This window comes from Danio rerio, chromosome 16, assembly GCF_049306965.1.
Source record: "Danio rerio strain Tuebingen ecotype United States chromosome 16, GRCz12tu, whole genome shotgun sequence".
Classification (NCBI taxonomy): domain Eukaryota; kingdom Metazoa; phylum Chordata; class Actinopteri; order Cypriniformes; family Danionidae; genus Danio; species Danio rerio.
Window position 1 is genome coordinate 33,355,001 of NC_133191.1, and position 27,632 is coordinate 33,382,632.

The 27,632-nt window shown below is 33.6% G+C and overlaps 1 protein-coding gene across 10 annotated transcripts in view; it reads left to right on the forward strand.

The window, feature by feature from the left end:
• sema6cb (semaphorin 6Cb) overlaps positions 1–27,632 on the forward strand; it is a 274,253-nt gene that overhangs the window by 203,625 nt on the left and 42,996 nt on the right. For all 10 annotated transcript variants that reach the window (XM_009292336.5, XM_009292337.5, XM_009292338.5 and 7 more), the window contains 9 exon segments: positions 1,053–1,143; positions 1,411–1,533; positions 1,609–1,697; positions 3,943–4,160; positions 4,285–4,416; positions 5,833–5,988; positions 6,232–6,405; positions 13,375–13,512; positions 18,844–18,921. In XM_009292336.5, the coding sequence (XP_009290611.1) occupies positions 1,053–1,143; positions 1,411–1,533; positions 1,609–1,697; positions 3,943–4,160; positions 4,285–4,416; positions 5,833–5,988; positions 6,232–6,405; positions 13,375–13,512; positions 18,844–18,921 (1,199 nt within the window).

Sequence of the window (27,632 nt, forward strand, 5' to 3'; positions counted from 1 at the left end):
AAGTTCTGTGATTGGTTTGCTTGGTATCGCTGACGAGTGTGGGCTGGGTTGAGAGCCGCGCGAACCCGTTGGAGCGAGTGTTTCAAGTGTGGAGTCCCGTGAAGCAGCTCCAGATGGAAACTTTTGTTTTGTGTTTACATAGCTACTTATATATTATGTGTTGTATATTACTTGTATATTATGTGATCTGATCGTCTAATGCTTCCTTTTGTGCTTGAAAAGTTGAGAAATTCTCAACTTCTACAATCTTAGCAATGTCGGTGAAGTGGCGCCGCTGGATCCAGAATTCAGTTCGGCAATGCTTGACGTCGCCCTTTCAAAATGAGACGCTGATGCCCCATGTGAATAAGGCGTAAAGAAAATTAAGGAAAATGAATGAAGATGTACAGTATGTGATTAGATGTGTTCCAGTGATAGGCAGATTCAAATCGATCTGTTTAGCTGCGCACTATTTTCACTCTTTCTTTCTTTCTTTCTTTCTTTCTTTCTTTCTTTCTTTCTTTCTTTCTTTCTTTCTTTCTTTCTTAGTTTTAACATGTTTTGTCTGTTTTTAACAGTTTTAATGCGTTGTTGTTTTTATTATGCTTATTGTGGTTATTTTATTATCCTTTAATCTTATTTTTTGTAAAGCACTTTGAATTACTGAATAGCAATAGCTGATCATTTGATATTTTACGTACATTATATGGCTTAAAATAACATCAACAAAAAAAATCCATTGCTAATGATTAGCAAAATAGTCATTTTTCAAACTGCCCGAAAAACCACCTCATGCAAGCATAAAACCTTTTTTTATTTTAAGATATATTGACGATATATAGATCTTAGCTTCCATTATCCATAGTATTTCAATTCATGATTTCAGTTTGTGCAATTTAGAGGGTAACGTGTAATCAGAGTTTACTAATGAGCTCTGTTAGACCACCGACACAGATTAATAAAAATCACCCAACCAGCAAACAGAAGCAAATAATCTTCAGATATTGTACTTTGGGACCATTTTGATGGAGTGTGTGTTAATGGTCTTTTTCTCTCTGTCTCCCTCTGGTCAGATGTCATCTCTAGAGCAGGACGGAGAAGAGGTGATCGGTCAAGCCCGCTGCCCTTTCGAGTCCCGCCAGTCCAACGTTGGCCTGTTTGCCGGTGAGTTGGCAGAGCAGCAGTCGTCTAGGGAGGAACACAGGAAATCTCCTATAATCTCACTGGTGTTACACTGACATTTGACAAAGCGCAGTGAGACGGCAACGATCACAGACGCACAGAGATTCAAACAGGACACGAGGGAGATGAGACACATCCCTCTTTTTTTCCTCTTTGCGTCATATACACACTGAAACTCCACTAAGCTGCTCTTTGAAGGGTTTGTCTCGTTTTGATTCATCAATAGCTGTTTTTCACCTCACTTCCCAGGCGGTGACTTCTACTCAGCCACGATGACTGATTTTCTAGCGAGCGATGCAGTGATTTACCGAAGTTTAGGAGAAAGCAGTCCTGTCCTGCGTACTGTAAAATATGACTCCAAGTGGCTGCGAGGTGGGTCCCGTTCTTGAGTTTGTTTATGCTATCATTTAAGGGGTGTTTATGGTGATTTTGTCTGTGTGTGTTTAGAACCGCATTTTCTTCATGCCATCGAGTATGGGAACTACGTGTACTTCTTCCTCAGTGAGATTGCAGTGGAGTATACCACCCTTGGCAAGGTCAGGCATTTCATCTACACTGCAAAACAAAATATAAAATCACAAGAAAAAATAAAAAAATGAAACATCCTTAATAAAACAGGTTTTCCATATATTTTAAATACATATTTCACTTCAGAAATTTGTAAACATTTACTTTAAGTACTTATAATAAATAGTTGAATCAAAATGATTGGCCCTGCTGTGAAATTGGAGTTCTTTTTCTAACATTTCCCATGTGCTGTCAAATGTTTCGCATTTTTTAACATAATAGTTTTATAAGTAAATTCTAATAATAGATTATTTTCTTGTTTTTGCAATGACGACAGTACTTAATATTTTCAAAGTTATTTTGCAAGATACTAGTAGTTAGGTTAAAATGCAGTTTAAACTAGTTTAACCCTTTAACTGACTCACCAACAAAAAAATTGGCTCCTTATGTCGCTAATTAACATACTCATTGCATTTTTTTTTCAACACATCCCATAATTTCTAGAATATCAACCATTTGGTAGAGATTGATATTTCGGTTTATGGTATAAGTACCGGAATTAATATACATATACTATGAAAGATCTGAAAATTTGAGGTGTAAGACCAATTTATTTAAAAAGAATCAAAATAAAACATTTTTGAATACTAAATCCTCTTTATTTTTTAAATAAAATATATCCGATTGTCATTTAATTCTCATTTACAATAAACTCAAACTCAAGTGTAGTAGGGCAACAGGATTATGTTTGTTTGATTCTCTTGTAAACCAACAATGCTGTGTAGTGCAAACCATTATTTAAAAAAAGGGTCAATCTTTAAAACAGTCAAAATATGGTTAACCATTTGGTAGAGCAGGCAGTTAGATGGTTAATTAGGATAAAGTTGGGTTAATTAGGCAAGTTTTTGGATGAAGGCCCCGGTATAGTTCAAACTAAATCAAAAAAGAACTCAAATTGTTATTTTGAACCAAATGTGGCCACAACAAAGTTCTTTTTAAGTTTGTTTCGGCAGTTTAAAGCAGGGGAGTTTGTTTTATTCCTAAACATCATTGAGTAGGGCTGAACAATACATCCTTTGAGCTTCGATATTGCAATAGTCACATTGCAGGATTATACTGGATATTTATTAAAGATTAAAAGATAAGGATATTATTAAATTATATTTTTATATTATTGTATAAAAGTATTTATACAGTGATGACCATGTTATTTTATGTTTGATTGTTTAATTTTTGTATTTGAATACTGTTAGACCTTCCAGAAAAATGCTAAAAAAATAAGGCACTGTTTATTAAACTTTTATTTTTGCTTTGTCGTATTTATATATGCTTGTATTTTATTATATGTGATCACCCCGATCAATTTAAATTCATTAAGTCTTTGCAAAAAGAGCTTATCAAATCATCTAATGAAATTACAGTCATATCGCAACATATATATTACAGCGAAACAAGAAATATCGCAGTGTCAGATTTTTCCAATATTTTGCAGCTCTACATTTAAGCTACCATTGGTTCATCATGATTATACAATCGGTGGGTGTGCCTTGAATCTCCACCTTTTGACTTGCATCTTATTCTTGCAGTTCACAGTCAGACAGGAGAAAACATCCAGCACAAAAATGACATATTAGCAACTTGAATAAGCTGCAGGGTGGCCTATCAGAGCTGGTACACATGAATTTGCACCTTTACTATTATTCACTGAGAGACTTGGATGGTTTCACGTGCCAGACAAGAAGCACAGCCACATCATGCCACCTCTTGTTTTTGAAACTGTTATTCACTCTCTGCCACCATTGTTGTTGTGTTCAGCAGTATTCAAGCATATTTTTCAAATTGACCAGCCTTTACTTTATGCTGGTGGCTGTCTTTTGCCCCATTGACTTTCATTATAACCACATTTTTTTATTGCGAAGCCATGCAACAAATAATCATGCATTCTTGATTGTTGGTGGTTCCCTGTGGGAAAAGGTACAATTTGTCTTTTTATTGTTGTAAAAGAAACAGTAAAAAATATACAATAATATAATGTAAAGGTTTTGCAATCTTAAGTCACTGGGGCAAAAACAGCCACCAACATAACAAAAGGGTAGTTTGTTTGTTCAGTGTGTATTGAGATTTTAATCATTTTCAAAGCATTTTCCCAAAATATGTGTCAAAATAATTGTCTCCAAAAATCATTCCATTTGCTGAAAAACAGTGAAAGTTGTGAGAGAAATATAAGAGTGAAAAAATAAATGTGAAAAATAAAAATAAATGTGCTTTCCTTAGGTGGTGTTTTCCCGAGTGGCTCGCGTGTGTAAGAATGATAACGGCGGTTCTCCACGGGTTCTAGAAAGATACTGGACGTCTTTCCTGAAGGCCCGGTTAAACTGCTCAGTTCCTGGTGACTCTTTTTTCTACTTTGATGTTCTTCAGTCATTAACAAACGTCATGCAGATCAACCACAGGCCTGCAGTGTTGGGCGTCTTTACCACTCAAGCCAACAGGTACTGAATCCCAACACCCTAAGTTTTTGTGTTTCCATGCACTCTTCAACAAATGCTAAGCCTATTATGATAAAGCTTAATGAATTGGTTTGTTTGAAAGAGAGTTTTTTTGTCCTCTTCTCAGCATCACTGGTTCTGCTGTATGTGCATTTTACATGGATGACATAGAGAAAGTGTTCAATGGGAAGTTTAAGGAGCAGCGAAACAGCGAGTCCGCCTGGACACCAGTTCCTGATGAAGCGGTGCCCAAACCCCGGTAAGTCATGTTTTGTTTTGTTTTGTTTTGTTTTGTTTTGTTTTGTTTTGTTTTGTTTTGTTTTGTTTTGTTTTGTTTTGTTTTGTTTTGTTTTGTTTTGTTTTGTTTTGTTTTGTTTTGTTTTGTTTTGTTTTGTTTTGTTTTTTTTGGTTTTAGTTTTGTTTTTGTTTTTAGTTTTGTTTTTGTTTTTAGTTTTGTTTTTGTTTTTAGTTTTGTTTAGTTTTTTTGTTTTGTTTTGTTTTGTTTTTCGTTTTGTTTTTGTTTTTCGTTTTGTTTTAGTTTTGTTTAGTTGTTTTGTTTTGTTTTTGTTGTTAGTTTTGTTTTTAGTTTTGTTTATTTTTTGTTTTGTTTTTGTTTTTAGTTTTGTTTTGTTTTTTGTGTTTGTTGTTAGTTTTGTTTTTAGTTTTGTTTAGTTTTTTTGTTTTGTTTTGTTTTGTTTTTTGTTTTGTTAAAAACCCTGAAAACAGTTACTGGCTTTTGCACAAACCAAAAAATAAATAACTTTACTTTTGTTGCTTTTGCTACATGTTATAGTTATAACAATTAATTTGAAAAAAATAGAACTTTTTATTTTAATGAAACACAAATACAAAGTTTAGACTGAAAGAAATATTGCTAATATTTTTGATTAGGAAAAAAACTAATGAAATATAAGCAAAAGCACAAATAAATTCAATAAAATGAATGTACAATTAAAAAACAATTTATTATTCAAATGCTTTTTTTTTTCTTTTATTAACATTTAACACATATACCAGATTTCATATTAGGATGCAATCAGTTTAAGATGTATGGATCCAATATAGTAATAGATTCACATCCAGTTCATTTCTTAGTTGCTTACATTCACCTATCATAACCAACTGTATTTGATACTGCTTTCCAAGATTATTGGCATGATTTTGTACTTTTTGTCCCTACTTAAACAAAAAGATCTGCATGCTGTATGAAACCTGGCTCGCTCTGTGTGTGTTTTTCTTGTTCACATCATTGTATCATAATAGTATTGCAATAACATGTCACAAGATTACAGTTTAGACAACATTATAGTTTACTGTATTTTTGATTAAAAAAAAAAAAACTGCAACATCCCTAGAGTAGCATGAGCACATCACACAAAGGAATATATTCATGAACTTATCAAACAAAATGAAATCTCACTTACACACTCAGCTGACAAAGAATAGACTTCCTTGTCATCTTGCTTCGCGTGATATGCCTGTTTTCTGGAGCTCAGAGAGCAGCTTGTTTGGCCTGACGGACTCTTAAAACAGCTTCTATTTAACAGCGGCAGATGGCTGGAACGGATCTTGTTAACTGTATGTGTACGATCTGTTTTTGTTGATCATTTCACTGAGCCACAGTAAAGTCTGTGCAGGTTGATATCAATTGTTTTCTCTCTCTCTCTTTCTCCAGGCCAGGGTCGTGTGCTGGTGATGGCCCTGCTGCTGGTTACAAGTCCTCCACAAATTTCCCTGATGAGACTCTTACCTTCATTAAGTCTTATCCACTAATGGACGAGGCTGTGCCGTCTGTCAACAACCGACCCTGCTTCACACGAACCACCAGCAGGTTCGCACACAAACACACACATACGCTCCAAGAGAAATTAGACACTCGTCCACTCATTATTTTCGCACTCTCTCTTTATTTCCCCAGTTGTTTCTTTAACATCTGCATGTCTTTCTCCAGAGGAGCAAGCTGCCGTTATTAGTGTTGGAGAATAAATGAGCACTTAGCTGTTGGGATGAAAGACAAAAGTTTTTTTTTGTGATTTTTATTTTGTCAACTAATTGGCTTATGTTCCTCATGTAGGTTCAAGCTGACCCAGATTGCAGTGGACACGGCAGCTGGCCCATATAAGAACTACACTGTCGTGTTTCTGGGGTCAGAAAATGGACATGTCCTGAAGGTTTTAGCTAGCATGCATCCAAACTCCTCGTACAGCACTCAGGTTTTGGAGGACATCGATGTTTACAACCCTAACAAGTGAGTTAGAGAGCAAATATGCACACTGTTTTTGATGCAGTGTGTGGTGTATTGTTGTGGAAACCTCAAACTGGTTGCTTTTCATGATATTTGAAAGGGAATGTTGGTAATGTTGGTAATGTGGTTTACATATGGTATGTAATGATTAATTAACGGTTGGATTTTTTTCAAATGGAGCATTTTGATGATCAAAAATCTAACTTATATGTTTTTTCCATCATAAGAATGATCACAAAATTAGTGATTTTAAACACTGTCATAACTATGTGGAGCACAGCTTTTTTACATTTTTGATTATACATTGCTCAGCATAATTGAGTACACCCCATGTTGAAAATGAATATTTTTATCCATTTCGTTTTAAACGGAACAGATGTATTAAAATGATATATTTATTAAAATAATATTTTAGTCACCAAACATATTTAGAAATTAAATTCAAGTAAAATATTGCAAAAAAATTACAATCTACATAATTTCAAATACATTTTTCTTCTTTTTTTTTCCTCTTGATTTTTCTTTTTTTATTTGTATTTCATATTTTTCTGTAACATTTAAATGTACAGAAGGTGTAGTAGTTTTTGGATCATTATCCCAAGTTATTTTGTTAAGTAAGCTACAGATTTGGTTTCAGTACTGACTAATCTAATGTATATGCAAAAGTATAATATTGTATAGCTTCCTATTAAAAGTATGAATTTAAAATATAGATCTGTGAGGGGTGTACTTCCCAGTCGTGGGTTGCAGCTGAAAGGGCATCCGCTGCGTAAAACATATGCTGGATAAGTTGGCGGTTTATTCTGCTGTAGCGACCCCAGATTAATAAAGGGACTAAGCCGAAAAGAAAATGAATGAATGAATACACCACTGACATGTACTTGCAAAGTTTCTTATAGTCAGTAATATGTCTGTTGAAGGAGCAGTATCAGCAGATGTCAAGCAGACAGTCTAGTCTAATTGTAGAATTAATTGGCATGTAGTTGCAATGCAACCTTTAGTCAACAAAATGTGCAATAGGGTCCATCAAAATAAAGTATTACCAAACTATTTGCTAATGCTTAATAAATGATTTATTGTGTGCAGATATTATAGTGCTGGCAATTCTTTTTTACTTTAATAAGTAAGTAAGGAAAAATTGCTGATAGACCAATGAAATCTTACAAAATAGCACACAATGATGATCAACGTGAAAGCAGAATGGAGTAGACTGTTAAACCTCAGGTGTGCATTATTATTTTTAAGAATTCAACAGACCACAGTTAATTATTCTGTGTTTTCACTATGTTTACCACACCTGAAGACATTGTTCAGGATCAGATGTTGTATTCGGTGTAATAATATGGAACACTAATGTGGTTAAGACCTGCATGTAACTACTTAAGTTGTGTGTTTCCATGAAAATGATTACAAGTGATTACCTTAGAATGGTTATTAGACAAACAGAATTAAGCATTCAACTGCTCCATAGTATTAATACTGTATGTATATGTCCAATAGTCAAACAATAAGGCTGACCGGTAGAATGGAAAATGTTGAGAACAAAGGCTGGAATGCAGACTCAGTCAACACCAATAAGATGTTATTTTGTTTTCCTACACCGAAGGCAAAAATACATTTTGATGTTTAATATGCAAACAGCTATACACTTTTAGACTAATTACCTTTACTGTGGCAAGGATACAATAGACTTTATTGAGTGTTACAATAGAGGTTCTGGATTTATGAATCCCATTCTTTTTTTTCATAAAGGTATTGATTTTTTTTTTTTTTTTTTTTATGGTATAATAAAATAAAATGTAAAATAGTCCTACTGTGAGCTACATAAATTAGGAAGTACCATATTGGAAATCTATAAATGCATTTTATATAAACTGATTTAGTTTAGTTATATCATGGGACTGAAGTTCTTTCACTGTTTAAAGTTTCTGTGAACCATATTTTAGAATTTGTTTGCCTCAAATGGACAAGTGTTTCCCCTTATAGCTGACTGGAATGGTTCATGGTTTATAGGGCTTTAACAAAGATTTTAAACAAATCTTTGTTAAAGCCCTATAAACCATGAACCATTCCAGTCAGCTATATCCCTATTGAATCCCGAATGAGGAATAAATGCCTAAGGATTGACAGTCAGAAACCCCACCTATTAGTTAAAAGAATCCATTATCACTAATCAAGTATGCCTTTATTTAGATAGTAATGAATGAGACAGACAGGAAACAGTGGGTGAGGAGAGAGAAGAACAGGGCTGGGAAAATATCCTGAGGACTAAAATTGCCTGAGGTGCCAATGTGCCATATGTCAGAACACTGCTCATGAGTCCATCACTGTGATGCTGATGAACCGGACAAGCCTAACAAGTAGTATGAAGTTAATAAGTCAATTGTGAATGTCGCTGAAGAAGCCATACATTTGATGCAGATGTTGTCAGATTTGAGTTATTTAAAATGTGACATTTTTCGAGATTTATTCATGTAGTACCAATATTATTTTTAACTGGACTGGTTTTCCTTAAAGAATACACTGGATGAATCTGTTACTTTTGCCAGTTATTTTGTATGTAGTTAGGTTTTGTATTTGGTTTTTGCTGTGTCTGCCTGCTTAGAAAACTTGAAAAGATAACATGTAGCCAATTTGTTACTGCATTGTGCAAATACTGCAAAGTTGTGTTTGTCAGCATCATGTTGTGATATTCACACTGACCAGCACAGAATGACATTTTAATTCCCATTGATAATGTTGGGCTGCAATGTCAAGTTGGGGATAACCAGGGTCGCCCTCAAGGGTGGCCACAGCCACCCCTATGTAAACTCTGGCCATATCTCTGGCCACCCCAATATGATTTTGCTGTTGATATTATTAATTTAAATGTACTTGCGTGAATTCAGAATATTTCAATAAATAAATAAATGTTAGCCACTAAATTATTGTGGATTAATTGGTCCCACTGACGTAGCTGATTCACTGCCCCTCCCCCTCCACGATCATCATTGACAGCATGCACACATCTTCAATAGACAGCAATGGCAATTTAATATTTACCTTAAGGTACAGCAATAGAAGAAGCTGTATTAATAATGTTGTTGCTCAGAAAGGAATTTGGATAAATGTGTGTATAGTAATGCCTTTTGCTCAGTTTGTTCATTTGTTTGTTTTATTAATTAATTAATCTTCATTAACTTTAGACATGGCACATACTGTATGTGGAAAAACAACTGAAAAGTCATATATATATATATATATATATATATATATATATATATATATATATATATATATATATATATATATATAAGTGTTTTTAAAATAAATATACATTTTTTTTGGTTTGCACATGTAGCTACTTGTTAAATTATTTCAAGGAATAAATTGCAATAGTTCAAGATTTATTAACTGAATGATTTAAAACCACATTATTTCATTTACCAGTAACAAAAATATAACATTACACTAAATTCTTTTTTTTTTCTGGCCACCCCTAAGAACATTTTCTGGGGGCACCACTAAGGACAACGTACAGGTTGTTATCCCAGAATAAATCTTTTCTGGCTTATCTGTTGTATAAAGGCTGATATATACTTCTGAGTCAAGTGATTGGTGTAACCCACGGCCCCTGCCTTGCGCATAGTCATTTATTTATACCTCTGCGTGCTGTTTGTGTTGCTCTGCAATAACACTTCTGAGATGCTAGCTGGCAGTAGGTTTTTAGGTGCTCTGTTACAAGATTGCACTAAACAGTCAAAAACACAAAGATGACAGAAACTAAACTGGCTGAATGGAACTGAAGGAGCATACAATAACCTACAATAAAAATATTAAGTATTAATACAGTAAAAGTATTCACTGACAGGTAAGATAATTAGAAGTACCCCGGACGAACCTGTGTTATTTAATGGTTGTTACCTTGAAAAAACATACCTTGGAATTTTGTGACTGACCAGCCGGAATCAAGTAGTCCAGGCAGTAATAAATAAATGAATGTAAATAAATGTGAGAGGCTTCGACATTAAAATGTGGAAACAACTTTAAATACATTAAAGGCATTAGCTCAAGGGCCAGTTTTGCACTGTAAGTGTGGTGCATAGCTTTTGCTACCTAAAGTATGGATAAGTACCAGCCATTCATGATTCAGCTTAAGAGAGGTGTAAGATGAGCAGCAGCATTTAAAGAAACATGCACCTAAATGGCTCTCTATGAACGGAGGTTTCTATAGCAGTGTAAAAGGGTGTTTATTTAAACTACAACTGAGATCTTTTCACCACAGTAAGTTAAAGACTTTTCATCAAGATCCTAATAATTCATATCAACTTGTTAAAAAATGGGCATCTGATGTTAAATGATGGTCTTTAAAATGGACTTCATGAATTGTCAGCACCACAAACCAAGCAGCAGATTTTGTAAAATGCAACTTGTCTGAGAAAACACAGTTTCACCAGGAAGCTTTTCTGTAAACTCACTGTCGCCATTCTGCTCTTCTTTTGTGCTCTTTACACTCATTGACAGGTCTCGGACAGATATAAATGTGCACACACATAACCTCAAATTCAGTGTCGACGGAGGTGTTTGATTAAGAGAGAGTCTCTCCTGCAGTAAACGGGACGGTTGGTATGTGTGGAGCTGTAATTGTACTCCTGGGATCTCGCCCATGTTTGTGCGCCTCTTGTGTATCTGACAACACGCCTCAACTCCAGCTGAGACTCACAAGTTCCACAACAAAATGTGACCACATCTTCACGCAGCATTGCTCAGTTTTTCCCCTGAAAACCCCTCCTCGCGGCGCCGTTAGCCTCTGGGAAAGACACTTACATTGATGCAAAGGATTTATTTAGAATATTACAGATATTGAGAAAGATGAATTGCGTTCAACTTTTACGCCATGACCTTCTTCAATCAGCTCAATGGGGTGACTCATCTAATATCGGATTTCTTTCTATATATTTTTTTTCGTTCTTTCTTTTATTGGGGATTGCTTTTTGCTTTCATTAGAGAGAAAGGTTTACCCCCGACCTTAAAAACTACTTCAATTCACCCTTTGAACACAAAATTGAATGTATTAAAATTGCTGAGCTACTCTTTTCTATAAAATGAAACCTATTTTGAGTAGGAAGACACAAAAATGAGGAGACTTTTTTCCCCTATGACTACTAGACATTAATTTTTATTTCCACCCACTTATTCAGCAGCTTTTTTCTAGAGATATTTGTAATTTTTGTCCTTAAGCAAAACAAACAAACAAACAAACTCTGATTTGAAATAAAGCACTATATGAAATGCAAAAAGACAAGACTGTGTATTCACAGGTTTAATAGAAGAGGAAAAATAAACTGCAATACTGTGGAGCATAGTGATTGATGCAATTAAATAAAATAATATGCAAGTTTAAAAAACAATATGTAGTTTCCAGTGTTTTTTTTGAGTGGGTGGATGGTACCATCAAACCCAATTGTTTTCTTTAAATTGGTTCGGTTCAACAAAAACATTTACAGTCCTCAGACTTCATCAGTGGTGTAAAGTAACAAATTACAAATACTCAAACTACTGTAACTAAGTATTTTTTCTCAGGAATTGTAATTTGCGAAGTAGTTTTAAAAATGTGTACTTTTACCTTCCCTTGAGTACATTTATAGTGTTGTATTGTTACTTTTACTCCACTATTTTCCTTCAACCTGCAGTCACTACTACTATTTTTTCTTGTCTATGGGGATTAGAAAATCAGTCCTGTGATGTCCAATCAAATTGCGTAGTTATGATTTTTCATACTTATTCAACCACTGGAATTCATAACAGTTTAGTCTTTGGTTTCAAATTTATTACTAAAAATCTAATTTTATTGGAAAATAAAATCATCTTGGGGCAATTCATTCTGATATGGTGGTGCTTCACAAATAACAAGAATAGCTCAGTCCCAATTCGCATACTTGCATGTATACTACGAACTAAAAGTATGTACTTTTTTGTGAAGGAAGTATATATATATACTTTTGAGTATGTAACAGAAGAGCATGCAAGCTTTGGGACAAGCTTCCTTGTTAACAGATTGTTATGTTGCTTGGAGCCCAGCCATTTATCCAAAAAAAAAAATACTTATAAATTAAATCATTTTTAAAAAATGATAATAATAGTAAATAATCCATTGATTAACTACATTTATTTGATAAACGTAATTGTAAACTTAAAAATTTATTTGTGGAACATCTTATTGTACTTAGATGTCGCCCAAGAGGCATCCACTCAAAATATTTGTTTAAGGGGTGTGTGCTATCTCCTGTTATTTTATGTGCCATCCTCAGTACCCCCTGTTTGTAAAAGGATGCAATACTTCGCAGGGGAACGCCAAATGTTTTGGAGCACAAATTAACAAAGCCTTAAAGATAATTCTAGATTTTTTAGACACTAGACAGTGAGGAAAACCAGCAAATAAAGCGAAAGAACAAAATACTTTCAACAAACAAATTATAAAAGGTCTTAAGAATAACTCTCTTTGATGAGCCTTAAATATTTGTTTGTGTGTTTTAGGGTTAGTTTACATTATTGTGTAATATTTACATTATAAGTAATTTTGCTGTGTTTTTACTTATTTTTATACTGTTTTAAATAATTTTATTTCACTTTTAATCATGTTTGAAACTCAAGCTATGCTAAATGAAAATGTAAAATGTCTTCTTGGGAACTGTATGAAATTATATTAAAATATTTCAGTTACTTAATAGGCGTTCAGCAGACCTTCAATTATTGAGTGAACAAAATAACCTTTTATTTTACATTTTAATTAATTAAAATAATCCTGCATTTTACAAGTTCACAATAATGGTTCAAATTAATTCCATTCATTTGTCACTCTACAAACCAAAGGTCATATTTAGAGCATTCCACTGTGCTGTGCTGCTCTCCATGCAGTGGTTATTAATATTTTATGGACTTGTATGGTACTTTCAAGCCATCTTTAATAACTTAACATACTTTTCTCCTCAGATGTAATGTGCGTGGGGAGGACCGGAGGATTCTGGGATTGGAGCTGGATAAAGACCATCATGCCCTGTTTGTGGCCTTTACAGGTTGCGTAATCCGTGTTCCACTCAGTCGCTGTTCGGATTATGGAATCTGCAGAAAGTGAGTGATACATTGTACACAAAACCAATACCCACAATCCCATTAAATATACTGCATATTACATGTCAGATCACATAATACAGTGTATAGAATCCTACTCCTTTTAAGGGTTTTTTTTAGTGTCTATAGACCATTTTGGGGGATGTAAACAAATACAATAGTCCCAACGTATTTTCTGTTTTAATTCGGACTGCAAAAACAGCCTCACTGTTAACTACAGAAATTACTGTGGCCTAAATTTCCAATCACTGCATGTCAACTGGGTCAACTGGCAACGTTTTTGTATAAAGCAAATAGTCACACAAATGTAAAGGTCATGATGACTCTAATAACCAGCTTGCGCGTGCCTCTTGTCTGTGACTCGTACTGTATCAAAGTCACACAAGTTCGTTAATTAACAAACTGTGCGTTTTCTTTTTGTGTGAATACATCCATAATATCCGCATAGTTGTCCAAATTTATCGCCTGCGAATGTTTTATAACGAACGTGCGCCCATAGCTAGACTCTAAGGTGTTCCAGTAGCTGTTCACTTTTCCTATCAGTGAACTCCAATAATGTCCAGCTACAGATCGATATGTTACAATAGATTTAGAAGGTTTTTAAACTTTATTTAACATTTAGGGTCAGGGTTAGGTTTTTTATATTAATGGATATAGATCAATAGATGAATAGAAGTCAGCCTAATTCAAAGCAGCAGCGATTTTTTTTTTTTTCTCCCATCTGCTGTAGTCCTGTCAGGTTCCTTTATACTTTGCAGTTGTAAAGAATAACTGAAGAATTAAGGAGCTTTGAACCTGTCTGCGTTTAAAAAAAATTTAAATACACAATATTATATTTTATATAATATAAAAAAAGATATATAATGTTTTCTGCTACATTCATTTTTTGATTTCTTTGTTTATATATATGTACGTGTGTGTGTGTGTGCGTGTGCGTGTGCGTGTGTGTTTGTGTGTTTGTGTGTTTGTGTGTTTGTGTGTTTGTGTGTGTGTGTGTGTGTGTGTGTGTGTGTGTGTGTGTGTGTGTGTGTGTGTGTGTGTGTGTGTATGTATGTGCGTGCGTGCGTGCGTGCGTGCTTGCGTGCGTGTGTATAGTGTTACCTCTTGGTTGTTTTCCAGCTGTGGCGGTAGACCAATGTTTTGTTTTGTTTTGTTTTTTTAATAAAATTATGTACAAAAATAAGGGAATAATAGACGGTAAAAGAAATGTTTTGCTAATAAATAAAGCTTTAAAATAAGAATTTTCTCAAGACAATCAGTTTGGGTCTTCAAAAAATTTTGGAAAAAAAGGTTGAGAACCCCTGATCTATACTATTTTAATCAAGCAAATTCACAAGTGTTTCTGTCATAGCAGTTTCAAACATGAAGCTGGATCCAGTATGGTAAACTCTATTGACGATGCAGTGCAGCAGCTCAGCCCTGAGAGAAAAATTTATGACAGTTGTGCAAGAATCTTCTAAAAAGTCCTATGCGCCGGTTCTCTTTTGATCTATTATGGATACATTCTCCATAAGTGCGCTGAAAGTGGTGTGTGTTTCCAACGACATGCATTCTTAAACGCATTCAAATTTAAACACAGATGCATTTTAGAGGGCAAAAGGTTTTGGATTGTAGCTCAGTGATGGAAGATAACTCTGAAACGTGCCGCCGTTGATGTAGACGTGTTTCCTCCATCACATGCTCAGTCCTCCAGCCAGCATCACCACATGCTTTGACTACTCACACGCAAATTAGAGCCATCTGATTGGCCACAGGCCACGACAAAGCAACCGGTTTCTTTTTTCCACACAGCTGTAGCATGAGCTGTGTTTCCTTTTAAAATAAGATCTCCAAATCCTATCAGGGAATTTCAGTCTTTCCAAAAACAATCCCGATGTCTGATCCAGCCGTGCCTTAACTTTTTACCAATCTGTTAGCTCATGCCTGCTCAGCCTCAGGAGAAACACTCACATGGGATTCTCTGTGGACTTGTGAGAAAACATCTCTTTTTTTTCCCCCCTTAGATTTTTTTCACTGAATTGTTTTCGCTCATGTTGAGTGCTGGATGCAAAAGCAACAGTGTTTGTTTAAATTCAGACTGTTGTTTTTTTTTTTACTTTAAAAGAACAGAAAAAGTTTGCTGTGGTCAAAAAAACGTATCAAAGGTTTTCAAATGTACGTGCATCATCAAACAGAATTGCAGAAACAACAACAGTTGTTTTCAAAGGAGGTTTCCTGTCAAACAGATGCTGTTGGTTGAGCGGATTTTGCAACATCATGCTGGTCACAAGGTTTTATAAAACAACAAAGACACACTGTTTATACCAAAAAATCAAGTACATTAAGAGTGCAAAGATATTATCAATAAGAGAGTGTGAGTGTTAGAAAGACAGAATAGTGGTTTTGTATTTAGAAATAGATAGAAAAAAATAGAACAGGAAATGTTCATTTTTTAAGTACACAGAATAGAAAATAGTTAATGATAAAAGTTAAAGTGCTGTCTTGTTTAATGATAAGACATGGTTTTATATTTGAAAAAGTATATACTGTACTTTGGTTACAATAAATATCTTTGCTCAATGAAGCCCACATTTTTTGTATGTATAAATATTGTCATGTGTTTTGATCAAAACTATTTTGGAGTCAATTCAAGCAGTGTGTACTCCCCTCTATTCTTCGAAAGTCATAAAGAAAGTGGAAAAATTGTATCCATCCAATCTATTGCATTGAGTGGAAGGAGAGTTCACCTTATCATGAGCAGGATTAAACCGAAATTCAACATTTATTTCAGCAGATCAGTGGTGATTTGATGCTTTGCCTGTGATGCTGCAGCTACATAATGAAACTAATTTCTGTAAATAAAGTAACCCTGAGATACACTGTATAAAATACCTGTTAATTATCAGTTTATGTATTTTATGTTTTCCATCTATTTACGGTTGTGAATTGCATTTTAGGATGTTGATCTCTGCTCTGTCAACTTTGGATGTTGAAAATTCAACTCTACTACAGTTTAACAAAGTTACTTTTATTGACATTTTAGAAGCTTGAAATAATATAATGTATAAGAAATAATATGAAAAAAATAAATGAAAATGTAAAATAACAGAAAATCTACTGAAAGCTTATTACATGGTTTTTGCAGCATAAAATACAACACCAGCCCAGACAATATAGAACTTTAAACTATTAAAATTGTAATTTTTTTCCAACTTTTTAGGTTTAAAGTTGTCAGAAGAAAGATCAAAGTCTCATACTGGAATTCAAAAGCATAAGTAATAAAAAATAAATAAATCACAAAGTATGGAGAACTGTTAATTTACTGATATTTTTTACAGTGCACGCATGAAACATTGGCATGAAAAAAGGTGCGCAGCAGGCATTAGAACTAGCACACAATACAGCAGTGGTTAACCATCCACCACATTCTGTCTTTATATCACACTCTTTGTAATAAAGTGCTCTGCTCTCAGAGTGACAGCATTCTGGATTTTGGCTTTTGCTTGTATGGTGGCTCTGGATTGTCATACACCTTTAAAATGATTTCTACAAACATGAACACAGAAAAAAAAATGTAACCCGAAGTGCTCTCATGTTTATGATAAGACAAGGATTAAAGTTTCCAAAGTAGTGTATAAATGTGATTGACACGACGAAAGTTTTTTTTTTTTTTTTTTTTTTTTTTTTTGCAAAACATGCTAAACTTTTGATTAATATTTGTATTACACTACCTGACAAAGGCTTGTCGCCTATCCAATTTTTAGGAGCATCAAATAATAACTTGACGTCTTGTTGATCATTTGTCTTATGTGAAAGGCAAAGGCCTCTAGATTACACTTATTTTACCAAAAAAAATCTGATCATGCCTTAATTTTTAATTATTTAAATAGGACAAGAAGGTCTGACTTTGCTTAGACAAAAGTCTTGTCACTTAGCAGAAATAATGTAGAATATAGAATATAAAGTCATGTGGCAGTGGGAAAAAAAATATATTGTGTATTACTCCCATGAGCTTGTCCATTAATCTCTGCAATGACTCAAATAACGTATTAATAAAGTCATCTGGAATGCCAAAGGATGCGTTCTTGTAGGCCTCCCAGAGCTCATCAAGATTCTTTGGATTCATCTTCAATGCCTCCATCTTACCCCAGACATGCTCAATAATGTTCATGTCTGGTGAATGGGCTGGCCAGTTAGAGTACATTGACCTTTTTTTCTTTCCGGAACTTTGATGTGGAGGCTGAAATATGAGAAGGAGTGCTATCCTGCTGAGGAATTTTCCCTCTCCTATGGTTTGTAATGTAATGGGCAGCACAAATGTCTTGATTCCTCAGGCTGTTAAAGTTGCCATCCACTCTGCAAATCTCTCGCACACCCCCATACTGATTGTAACTCCAAACCATGATATTTCCTTCACCAAACTTGACTGATTTTCTGTGGGAATGCAGGTTCCCATAGGTCTTCTGCAGTATTTGTAATGATTGGAATGGCGTTAAACAGATATTTCATCTTTCTGATACTTTTCCAAATGATCAACTAAGTCAAGTTATTATTTGTTGCTCTTACAACCGAGATCGACAACTGTAATTTTGTCATGTAATGTATACTGTCAAGCTTAAAGCTAAGTAAGTTAAAAATTTAAAAGTAACATTTAAGTTAACATTAATGTTTAACATTATTGTTTAAAATGTCTTATGTTTAAAGTGTGAATATTATAGCAGAAATACAGTTTCAAAAGCCACCCAACCCTTATGTTTTGTTTTTATTTTTCCATTTAACTGGGAAAAGAGAAGGCATTTCATTATTTTCAACACATCTAACCTTTAACAATAGATAAACAATAGGTGAAAGGCCATAGCATGGTGAAATTAACAACCTGTGAAGAACAAAGAAATAACGGAAAGGCGGAAGTGACCTCACATATAGTCACCTCATGCATTTTGTCCTTTCTCCCACTTTCTTCCACTCGCTTTCCTTCTGTCTCACTATCCACTATCCTTGCCAGCTTCCCCATGTATTTGAATCTCAGTTGGCCTCTGGCAAACACAACACACCTGTCAATCATGCAACACAAATACACACACACACAAACACACACTCACACCTGATTCACCAGCAGTCTGTCACACACTCTCTCTCTCTCAGTCTGACCAGCGAGAGGCATTAATACTTTGTTATGGAGATGCCGTGTCTGGCTGTCCCTTCCAGCTTGTCACATACACTTGGAGAGAAATAGAGGGGAAGGGGAAATTGATGGGGGAGTATGGAGACAGTGAGCGAGGAAAACACACACAACCTTTCCAGCACATGTGGTACGAGTTAACTCTGGATGTATGTGTGTGTGTTTTTTAGGAGCTGCCTGTCCTCACGAGACCCCTATTGCATCTGGCTGAGCGCAGGGAACTGTGCCACGGTGGCGCCGGGATTCAAGTGAGTTAAAGCTACATCACGCGACCCTTCTATTAGTCCTGCCACAGTAAACGCTCTTACGCTTCGTTACAATGTAAGAGCCTACACGGCTACTGAATACTGTACACTAGTTTTCTGTGCAGAGCTCAGTGTGTTTCTACAGCATGCTTCATTGTCCCTAGAAGCTTACCGTACATTACTCTAAACATCCGTAAAACATCTGGTAAAAATCTGATGCTCGTAAAATGTCTTGAAGATTTATAGGCGAGGACACTTAGAGAATTTTGCTAGACAGTCTACATGGGGACCAGAATGACTTCATAGATAACGTTTGAAATGATTTTGTTGTTTAGCATGTTGGGTAATGCTTGACTGTACATTTTATGTTGTTTAATGCATTAACAGTTGATTCCTATATACAGTTTGCTTAAATGTTAACATTCAAGCTGTATATATGAACATCTGTCAATGCATACTAATATTCCAGAGTTTGGAATTGAGAATTTTTTGAATATTCTTCTATTTTTTATTTGATAAAAAGTATGTGTTAATATAAAGTATTGCTCTTTTCCAATTTAATATTCTTTTAAATGTAGTCAACTAAGCCCTGTAGTTTTTCAAAATAAAAATAAAAAATGACTGATTTTATGGTGGTAATTCCTAGAAATTTGCAGAAAATTTTGCAATTTTTTATATATATATATATATATATATATATATGTATACATACAGTCAGAATTATTAGCCCCTGCGAAATATTAATTTATATTTATTTATTTATATAAATTATAATTTATATTTATTTTTTCCCCCAATTTCTGTTTAACAGAGAGAAGTTTTTTTCAGCACATTTCTAAACATAATAGTTTTAATAACTCATTTCTAACAACTGATTTATTTTATCTTTGCCATGATGACAGTAAATAATATTTTACTAGATATTTTTTAAGACACTTCTCTACAGCTTAAAGTGACATTTAAAGGCTTAACTAGGCAGGTTAGGGTAATTGAGCAAGTTATTGTATAATGATGGTTTGTTCTGTAGACTATCGAAAAAATATATTGCTTAATGTGGCTAATAATTTAGACTTTAAAATGTTTTTTAAAAAAACTAAAAACTGCTTTTATTCTAGTCGAAATAGAACAAAAAAGACTTTTTCAGAAGAAAAAAAATATTAACAGACATACTGTGGAAATCCCCTTGCTCTGTTAAACATCATTTGGGAAATATTTGAAAAAAAAATTGAAAGGGGTGGGCTAATAATTCTGACTTCAAATGTATGTAAAGCAAAAATAATGTCCTTCAATTCGGTCACGTTCATCATCGAACCAATCTCCATCATTGTAAGCTGCTTGCTTTTCTGTTTGTTCCACTGCTCCGTTTGTTAGATGTTTGCTTCCACTTTCTTTTGCAGTCTGAAGTGCGTCAAACGCACAAAACGCCTAATTGACTCTGTGTCATTCACTCGATTTGCTCTACAGGCTGTCTAATAGCATTTTTGCATTGACTTCACATGTAAATTTCTCACACTTCATGCACGTCTGCTTACTGCACAGACTGCAAAACAATTTCCCCCATTCGCATGTGACAATCATGCGGGCTGTGCATGCAACGTCTATAAGTCATGTAGAACAATTAATTGCAAACTGAAATAAATCAAATTTGATTATATTTCATTGATTATATTTAGATTTGGAATTGGATAATTTGTAAGATTATTTGTATTTTTTGCAATTATTTTGCGTTTAAATTAAAAATTTTGCAGGATCGCAAATAACTGCAACTTTTTGTTGATTTTGAGTTGAATTCAGCAGTCATGGAATCACAAAAAACTAAGGGTCTGGTTAACTTCCGTGATTCAAAGCTGAATTTTTGAGAAAGATTTGAGAAACATTTCTTTATCAATGTTGAAAATGGTTGAATTTCTTAATATTTTTCTCAAAATAGCGATAAATACATGTCAAAACATTTTAAGTTATTGTTTTCTTTTGAACAGAAATATCTCATAAGATTAAACACATCTATACTTTCATTTTTAAATGATTTAATGCATCTTTGCTGAATAAAAGGATTAATTTCTTGGGAAATTCTTTCCGACCCCAAGGATTGAATGGAATTTGATTATCATGATGATTTAATTCTTCTATTTTTTATGATGTATCTTTGGAGGTCAGTTGATCTGATTTATTGTATTTTTAAGAAATTGCAGTTTAATACATTTCCTGAACTCATCCCCATCTCTCTCACTTTCTGTCAGATTTCAATAATCTCCTATCCCAGTGGGCAAAAAAAGACAAACATAAGCCCTAAAAGAAAATCCTTATAGCCTTTACAGTAAGTGCTTGCAGTAATCCCATTACCAGTTGTTTGCGATGACATCAGCGTTGTACTCATTCGCCCGGTCTGTTGTTCATTTAATCTACAGCTTCAGAGCAGATATATGTGCAGATATTTATCTCAGATAAACCTTATATTAAAGACAAACATACTTGTTTACAAGGGTTTGAATGGCACATTAACATTTGCAAATATTTGTGTAAGTAATGTCAAATAGTGCACACAGGAAGCCCACTGCAACTTTTGCAAACTAAATGTTTTATTAATGAGCATTTGCTGTTTTATAGTTTTAGGACAAGCAGAGAATAGACAGGAAACCAGACAGACAGAGAGGCAATGAGACATGACGTAGGTCAGATTTTAACCTTCATGGCTTTTTACATTTAATGTCATGAGCATATGTATCGTATTGCCCAGAGGGAAAAAGCCTGACTGTGAGCTGCATTGGGTCAAAATTGCACAGTTGAAAGAAGTTATAGATTACTAGTTACCCAAAATGATGTTTGTAAACACTTAGACATGCAGATATTCAATAATTCGATATTTTGTGGTAATGATATGCATGATATTGAAATTGTGGGTATACCTTAAAATACTATGAATATTTATTAATAGTATTTATTATTTTTTTTTTCACATTGTTATTTATTTATTTATTTATTATTAATAACTTATTTATTATTTAATAATAATGCTTTTTTGAAATTTTATGTATACCTTAAATTACTATGAATATTTAATAATAGTATTTATTATTATTATTATTATTATTATTATTATTATTCACAGTATTTATTTGTTTGTTTATTTATTTATTATTAATAACTTATTTATTATTTAATAATAATACTTTTTAGAGATATTCACATTGCATTTTCAGTGGTTTATAACCACGCCAAATGCTTAGAGCACTCAAACTTAAATTGAATGACAATTCATAGGAGGGCCTTTTTAACATTCAAGCACAATAAAAAGTGAAAACCTGATGTAACTGATGTACACAGACATTCTTCTCCAGAGTATCAAAGCTCCTTTTTGTTTCTTGTTGTAAATATTGAAGGGTAGTTTAAAATTCTAAAAAAAATACTACAATTTAATAATAGGCATAGTAATAAAAATTATAATTATTATTATGTTCCTATCAATTGTTACTTAACCAAAAAATATAGATCGCATAAGACAGAAGCAAAAGAGTTTGGGTAACTTTATTGACCTTACTGGCAATTGTTCTAGGGGAAAACTGTATATATTCACATTTACTTTAACATGTTTAATTTAGCCAGCAATATAATTTTACTAATTTGGAAATTTTTATACAAATCTTGATATGCATATGAGGAAAACCTTTTAATGAGACAATTTGAATTGAATATTAACAAAATACAGATGGTATAACACTGACTATAATCAAATGACCCTTGAATATTTGCAAAATTATAGCTTTAGTAAAAATAGAGCACTTACGGACACACTTCAACGTTTAAATTAGCCCCAGATATAATCCGCATGTGCGTTACTTTCGACTGCACACTGAGAGAAACTGAAAGTAACCCGAACATATACAGTAGTTATATATAGTACAGTACTTTTAACATCCAGTTTGTGGGAAGTCAAAACCACAAGTGGCTATATGCGATTGCACAACATTGATAGTGATTCAAAAAGATATATTTTGTTGGGCCGAATATATGGGCCGTTCTATTTTTTATATCCATTGCAGGCCGAATGGAGGAGAAGGGAGGACTGCAAATGCCAGGCAGTTTGAGACCCCTGGCTTAGAAGCTTAATTGTTTATCTTAATAGTTCAAACATAAACATTTTCACGTTAAGCCTTTTACATGCTAAAATATTGATTGAAAATTGTCGAAATGTTGATTCAAATTTGATTATTTATAAGGCTATTACTTTGCCATATGCAATAAAGCTTCATAAGTTAACTTTATTTATTCTAACTAAATTACTAAAGGAAACTATAAAAGCTTTTATTAATCTTAGGTTTTTATTAATTCCTCAGTCAACTGAGAAATTAATAAAAACCTCAGATTAATAAATAACATTAAAATCATAGTTGAACTCTGATTCGAAGTGTTCTGATTATTTTTTTGTTTAATAGAGTTAAAAATCAATATAATTCAGTTGTATTTTTAACTAATATTTACAAAAATCCAACCTTATCGCTTATTTGAATCCATTGACTAACATTTACTAATCAGTATTTGTGAATTCTATTGTACTTCATAAACATTACGCAATTATTTTTTTTTCAAAATGTTTGTTTATTTTGAATATGTATATACAATAAAGCATTACACTAACTATTTTGTTATTATATCGGTAAAACTTTAGTTAAAGCTTTGGCTCATTTTGTGATAATTCCATATGCAACAATGAAAGCTTCAGCTATTAATCACAACTCAACATATGCCGTCATAAGCCTAAAAACATTTTAATTGCCATCACCCTACAACAAATCATTTAAATGTAACAGTATTCAATACAGAAAAAAACTATGGAAAATTAATGTAAGAAACATAGTAATTATAATTGTGTTTACTATAAATAACACTTGTTATAAAGGTCAAGCCTAAACAAATTAATTTAAAGGGAAGCCAGAACTAGCTGAGTGAATGAAATGTACTGTACTCATGTTTCTTTCTTGTTCGGCACCGATCCAAATGTGTACGCGGTTTGCGTGTTTTCCTTGCTTGATGTTAATTACATTAATTGCAAGTAAGTCGCTTTGGAAAATAAGTCACAGATGATTGAAAAAACATGTATTTTGGAAATACAGTATTTACCACTGCACAACAGCTCTGACTAATTCGTGCAATTTTGCAAATGCATCCATTAAAGGGGCAGACCCTTTTATCAACAGTGATTTACACTGCATTCAGGCTATAATTTTTATCATGAAGCAATGACTCTGGCATTGCAGGACCCATGCTGTTTTGTTTGTGCTGCAGAAATACACATTTATATAGAATATTTTTTATGACTCAAATTCAGTTTATCCTTTTGTTACATCTTGTTCATTAGTTACCTTTGTTATTTATTTGCCTCCACACTTATAAAATAAATAAAACTGAAAAAATATCTGTAAATTAGCAGTTTTTCGTATATTGTGAGTTTTTTTTTCTATTTATTTATGCTTTTAAACTGCATCATGAGAACTGAAATATTTCTTCCAACAACTTTAAATTTTAAAACAACTTTTAAGTGCAAATGTGACTTTTATAAACATTTTTTAATAGTTTAACGTGATATATTGTTTGGGTTGGTGTTGTATATTACGGTACAAAAACCTTATAAAAAGCTGCCAGTAAATTTTCTGCTATTTTACAGGTGTGTTTCTCTCTATATTATATACATATAATTCTTATACAGTATTATATTATTTCAAACTACTAAATTGTCAATAAAAGTCACTTTTTATAAAATGTAACGTTTAATTTTCAACATTAAAAATAGACAGAGCAGAGACTATTGTCCCACAATATAATTCACAACAATAAATAAACGGAAAACACTTGTAAACCACAAAATAATGAATCTTGTTAAGTCTTTTTTTTTTGCACTATTCATAGGCTATTGTGTTAATCCTCCATAGTTTGTTTGTTTGTTTGTTTGTTTGTTTGTTTGTTTGCTTTGTTCTTTGGTTTATTTAGTAACTTCATGAGACTGCTTTTGGATCTTCACTTTATTATTTTTCTCATTTGCACATTTGACGTAAAAGAACAGCTGACTCTCAAAATGGCGGCTGCCAGTCTGTCAGTTTCTTAGGTCTTTGCACACTGAAGTTCGAAGTTTTTGTATGCGTTTTTTTCATAATCATATGCGAAAAATTTGTCACATAAACAAACCTTGCACACTGAGTCTGATGCGTATTAATTAATCCATTATGAAAAAACACAAAGCATTTTGGAGTTAATTTAAGCAGTCACTGGAATAGGCTCATTCAATACTGCATTGAGAGGAAGGAGATTTCATCTCATAATCAAAGAGCGGCACTGGATTATCCCGAAATGCAAAGTTTATTTCAGGAAATCATTTGAATTTTGATACATTGCTTGTGATACTTCACACATTCACATACGTAAACAAATACTGAACAGAGACTGGCAGTGCATTATAATAGATGGCGGCTAGGTTGACGTATCGGAGAACTGAAGCAGACCATGAAGTGATTATAATGTCTATGGGCAGTACGTCAAATGTTTGGACACACACACACACACACACACCAAAAAGCAGCTGGGCAGAGGCACCAGTCAGGGGTTCTCAACTGTCAGCCACATAGTCTTTATTTTATGCACTGTGTTTGTCATAAAGTTACTTAGTGGCTCATGTGACGGCATTCTGTATTTAGCCTTTAGCTTGGCTCTGAAATGTCAAAACACTTCTCAAACTGCCTTTTGGATGTGAAAAGTTGAAAAAATTGAACCCAAAATCGAATTTATTTATCAACGTGAAAATTATGGATGAAAATTTGGAGTCAGTGTGCAATAACCATTATAGTGGCAACCACTAGTTTCCAGAGACAGATTCCATAGGCTCCAGAGATGGCAATGGTGATCTGTTCTACATTTGTCCTGATCCTAGTTTTTGTTTTTGAGTTAAGTGTATCGCCATCACCTCCATGTGTTTTACGACTGGTTGGCATTAACTGAATTCTGTTATGTCAAACGTGTTCTCTAAAAGGGAAAAATACTAAAGTGAAGATCCAACTGCAGTTCCGTGAAGTTTTAATAAATTAACCAAAGAGAAAAAAAAACAAAGGAAGCAGAGGACACATGGACATCTTGAAAGCAAAATAATAATAATAAAATGGGAAGTTAACACAAGCATATAAACAGTGCAAACAACATAACAAAGAAGGTGGAGACAAATAAATAACCAAGGTAACACGTACAAGATGTAACAAAACGTTGAACAAAAAGCATGTCAAACCAGATGTGAATCAACACCTGAGTTCTACGACTGGCCGCTGCCATTTTGAGAGTCTGTTGTTGTTTTGTCAAACGTGTTGTGCAAAAGGGAAAAATAATAAAATGAGGATCCAAATGCAGTCTTGTGAAGTTTTATAAAGTTAACTAAAGAGCAAAACAAATGAAGCAGGGGACATGCAGACATTGTGCAAGCAAAAAAAAAAAAGATACAATGGGAAGTCAACACAAGTATATACTTTAAATAGTGCAAACAAGATAACAAAGGAAGTGGAGACAAATAAATCACCTATATAACTAATAACTAAAAAACAAAACGTAACAGAAGACTGGCCAGAAAACACTTAAAACCAGATGTGAATTAAAACACCCGAGTTCTACGACTGTCCACCGCCATTTTGAGAGTCTGTTATTATGTTACGTCAATTGCATTGAGCAAAAGAGAAAAATAATAAAGTAAGGATCCAAACATAGCTTTGTGATGTTTTATAAAATTAACCAAAAACAAAACAAAAAAAGGAAACGGGGGAAACGCGGATGTTGTGTAAGCAAAAATAATAATAATACAATGGGAAGTTATCACAAGAGTATATACTGTAAATAGTGCAAACAAAATAAGAGAGGTGATGTCAAAAATAACCAAGATAACTAATAACTAAGGAACAAAACATGACAAAAGGCTGACCAGAAACCACTGAAAACAGTTCTACGACTGCCCATCGCCATTTTGAGAGTCTATTCTGTAATGTCAATTGTGTTGAGCAAAAGGGAAAACAAAATAGTGAAGATCCAATGTTTTATTGATGTTTTATTAAATTAACCAAAGAACAAAACAAAGGAAATGGGCCACATGGACATCGTGTGAGCAAAATAATACTAATACAATAGGAATTTAACACAAGAGCATATACAGTAATTAGTGCAAAGAAAAAAAAAAACTAGGGAGGTGGAGACAAATAAATAACCAAGATAGCAAAAGGCTAAAAAGACAGAAAACACGAAAAACAAGATGTGAATCATAACAATATTTAAATGTATCAGGAATGTTCAAATAATGTTGCCTTTCCCATTGTCAGACTGATGTTCCTTTCGTTTATGTGTGCTATAATAAATGCAGATCCATGCTTGAGTTTGTTATTATTAATGTTTTGCTGAGTGGTCTCTGCGGTTGTCATCACTTTCTGGAAAGCAGCAGCGACAATATTCTTCCCAGCATGCTCTAATGTTTCCCTGCATCTGAAACGCATCCAATGACTTACAGCTGCAATTTTGGTTTATTAAAAGAAGCCTTAGCTGTAAACCCCAAAATGTTACTGAGAGATCAACTTCTTTCTACTGTTGCGGATCAGTGTTTATTTATTCACTACACAAAAAAAATCCTAAATTAAGTGACTTTATTTTGGTTGCATATATTTAATTTAATGGTGGTTTTTAAAATGCTGCTTCTCTGT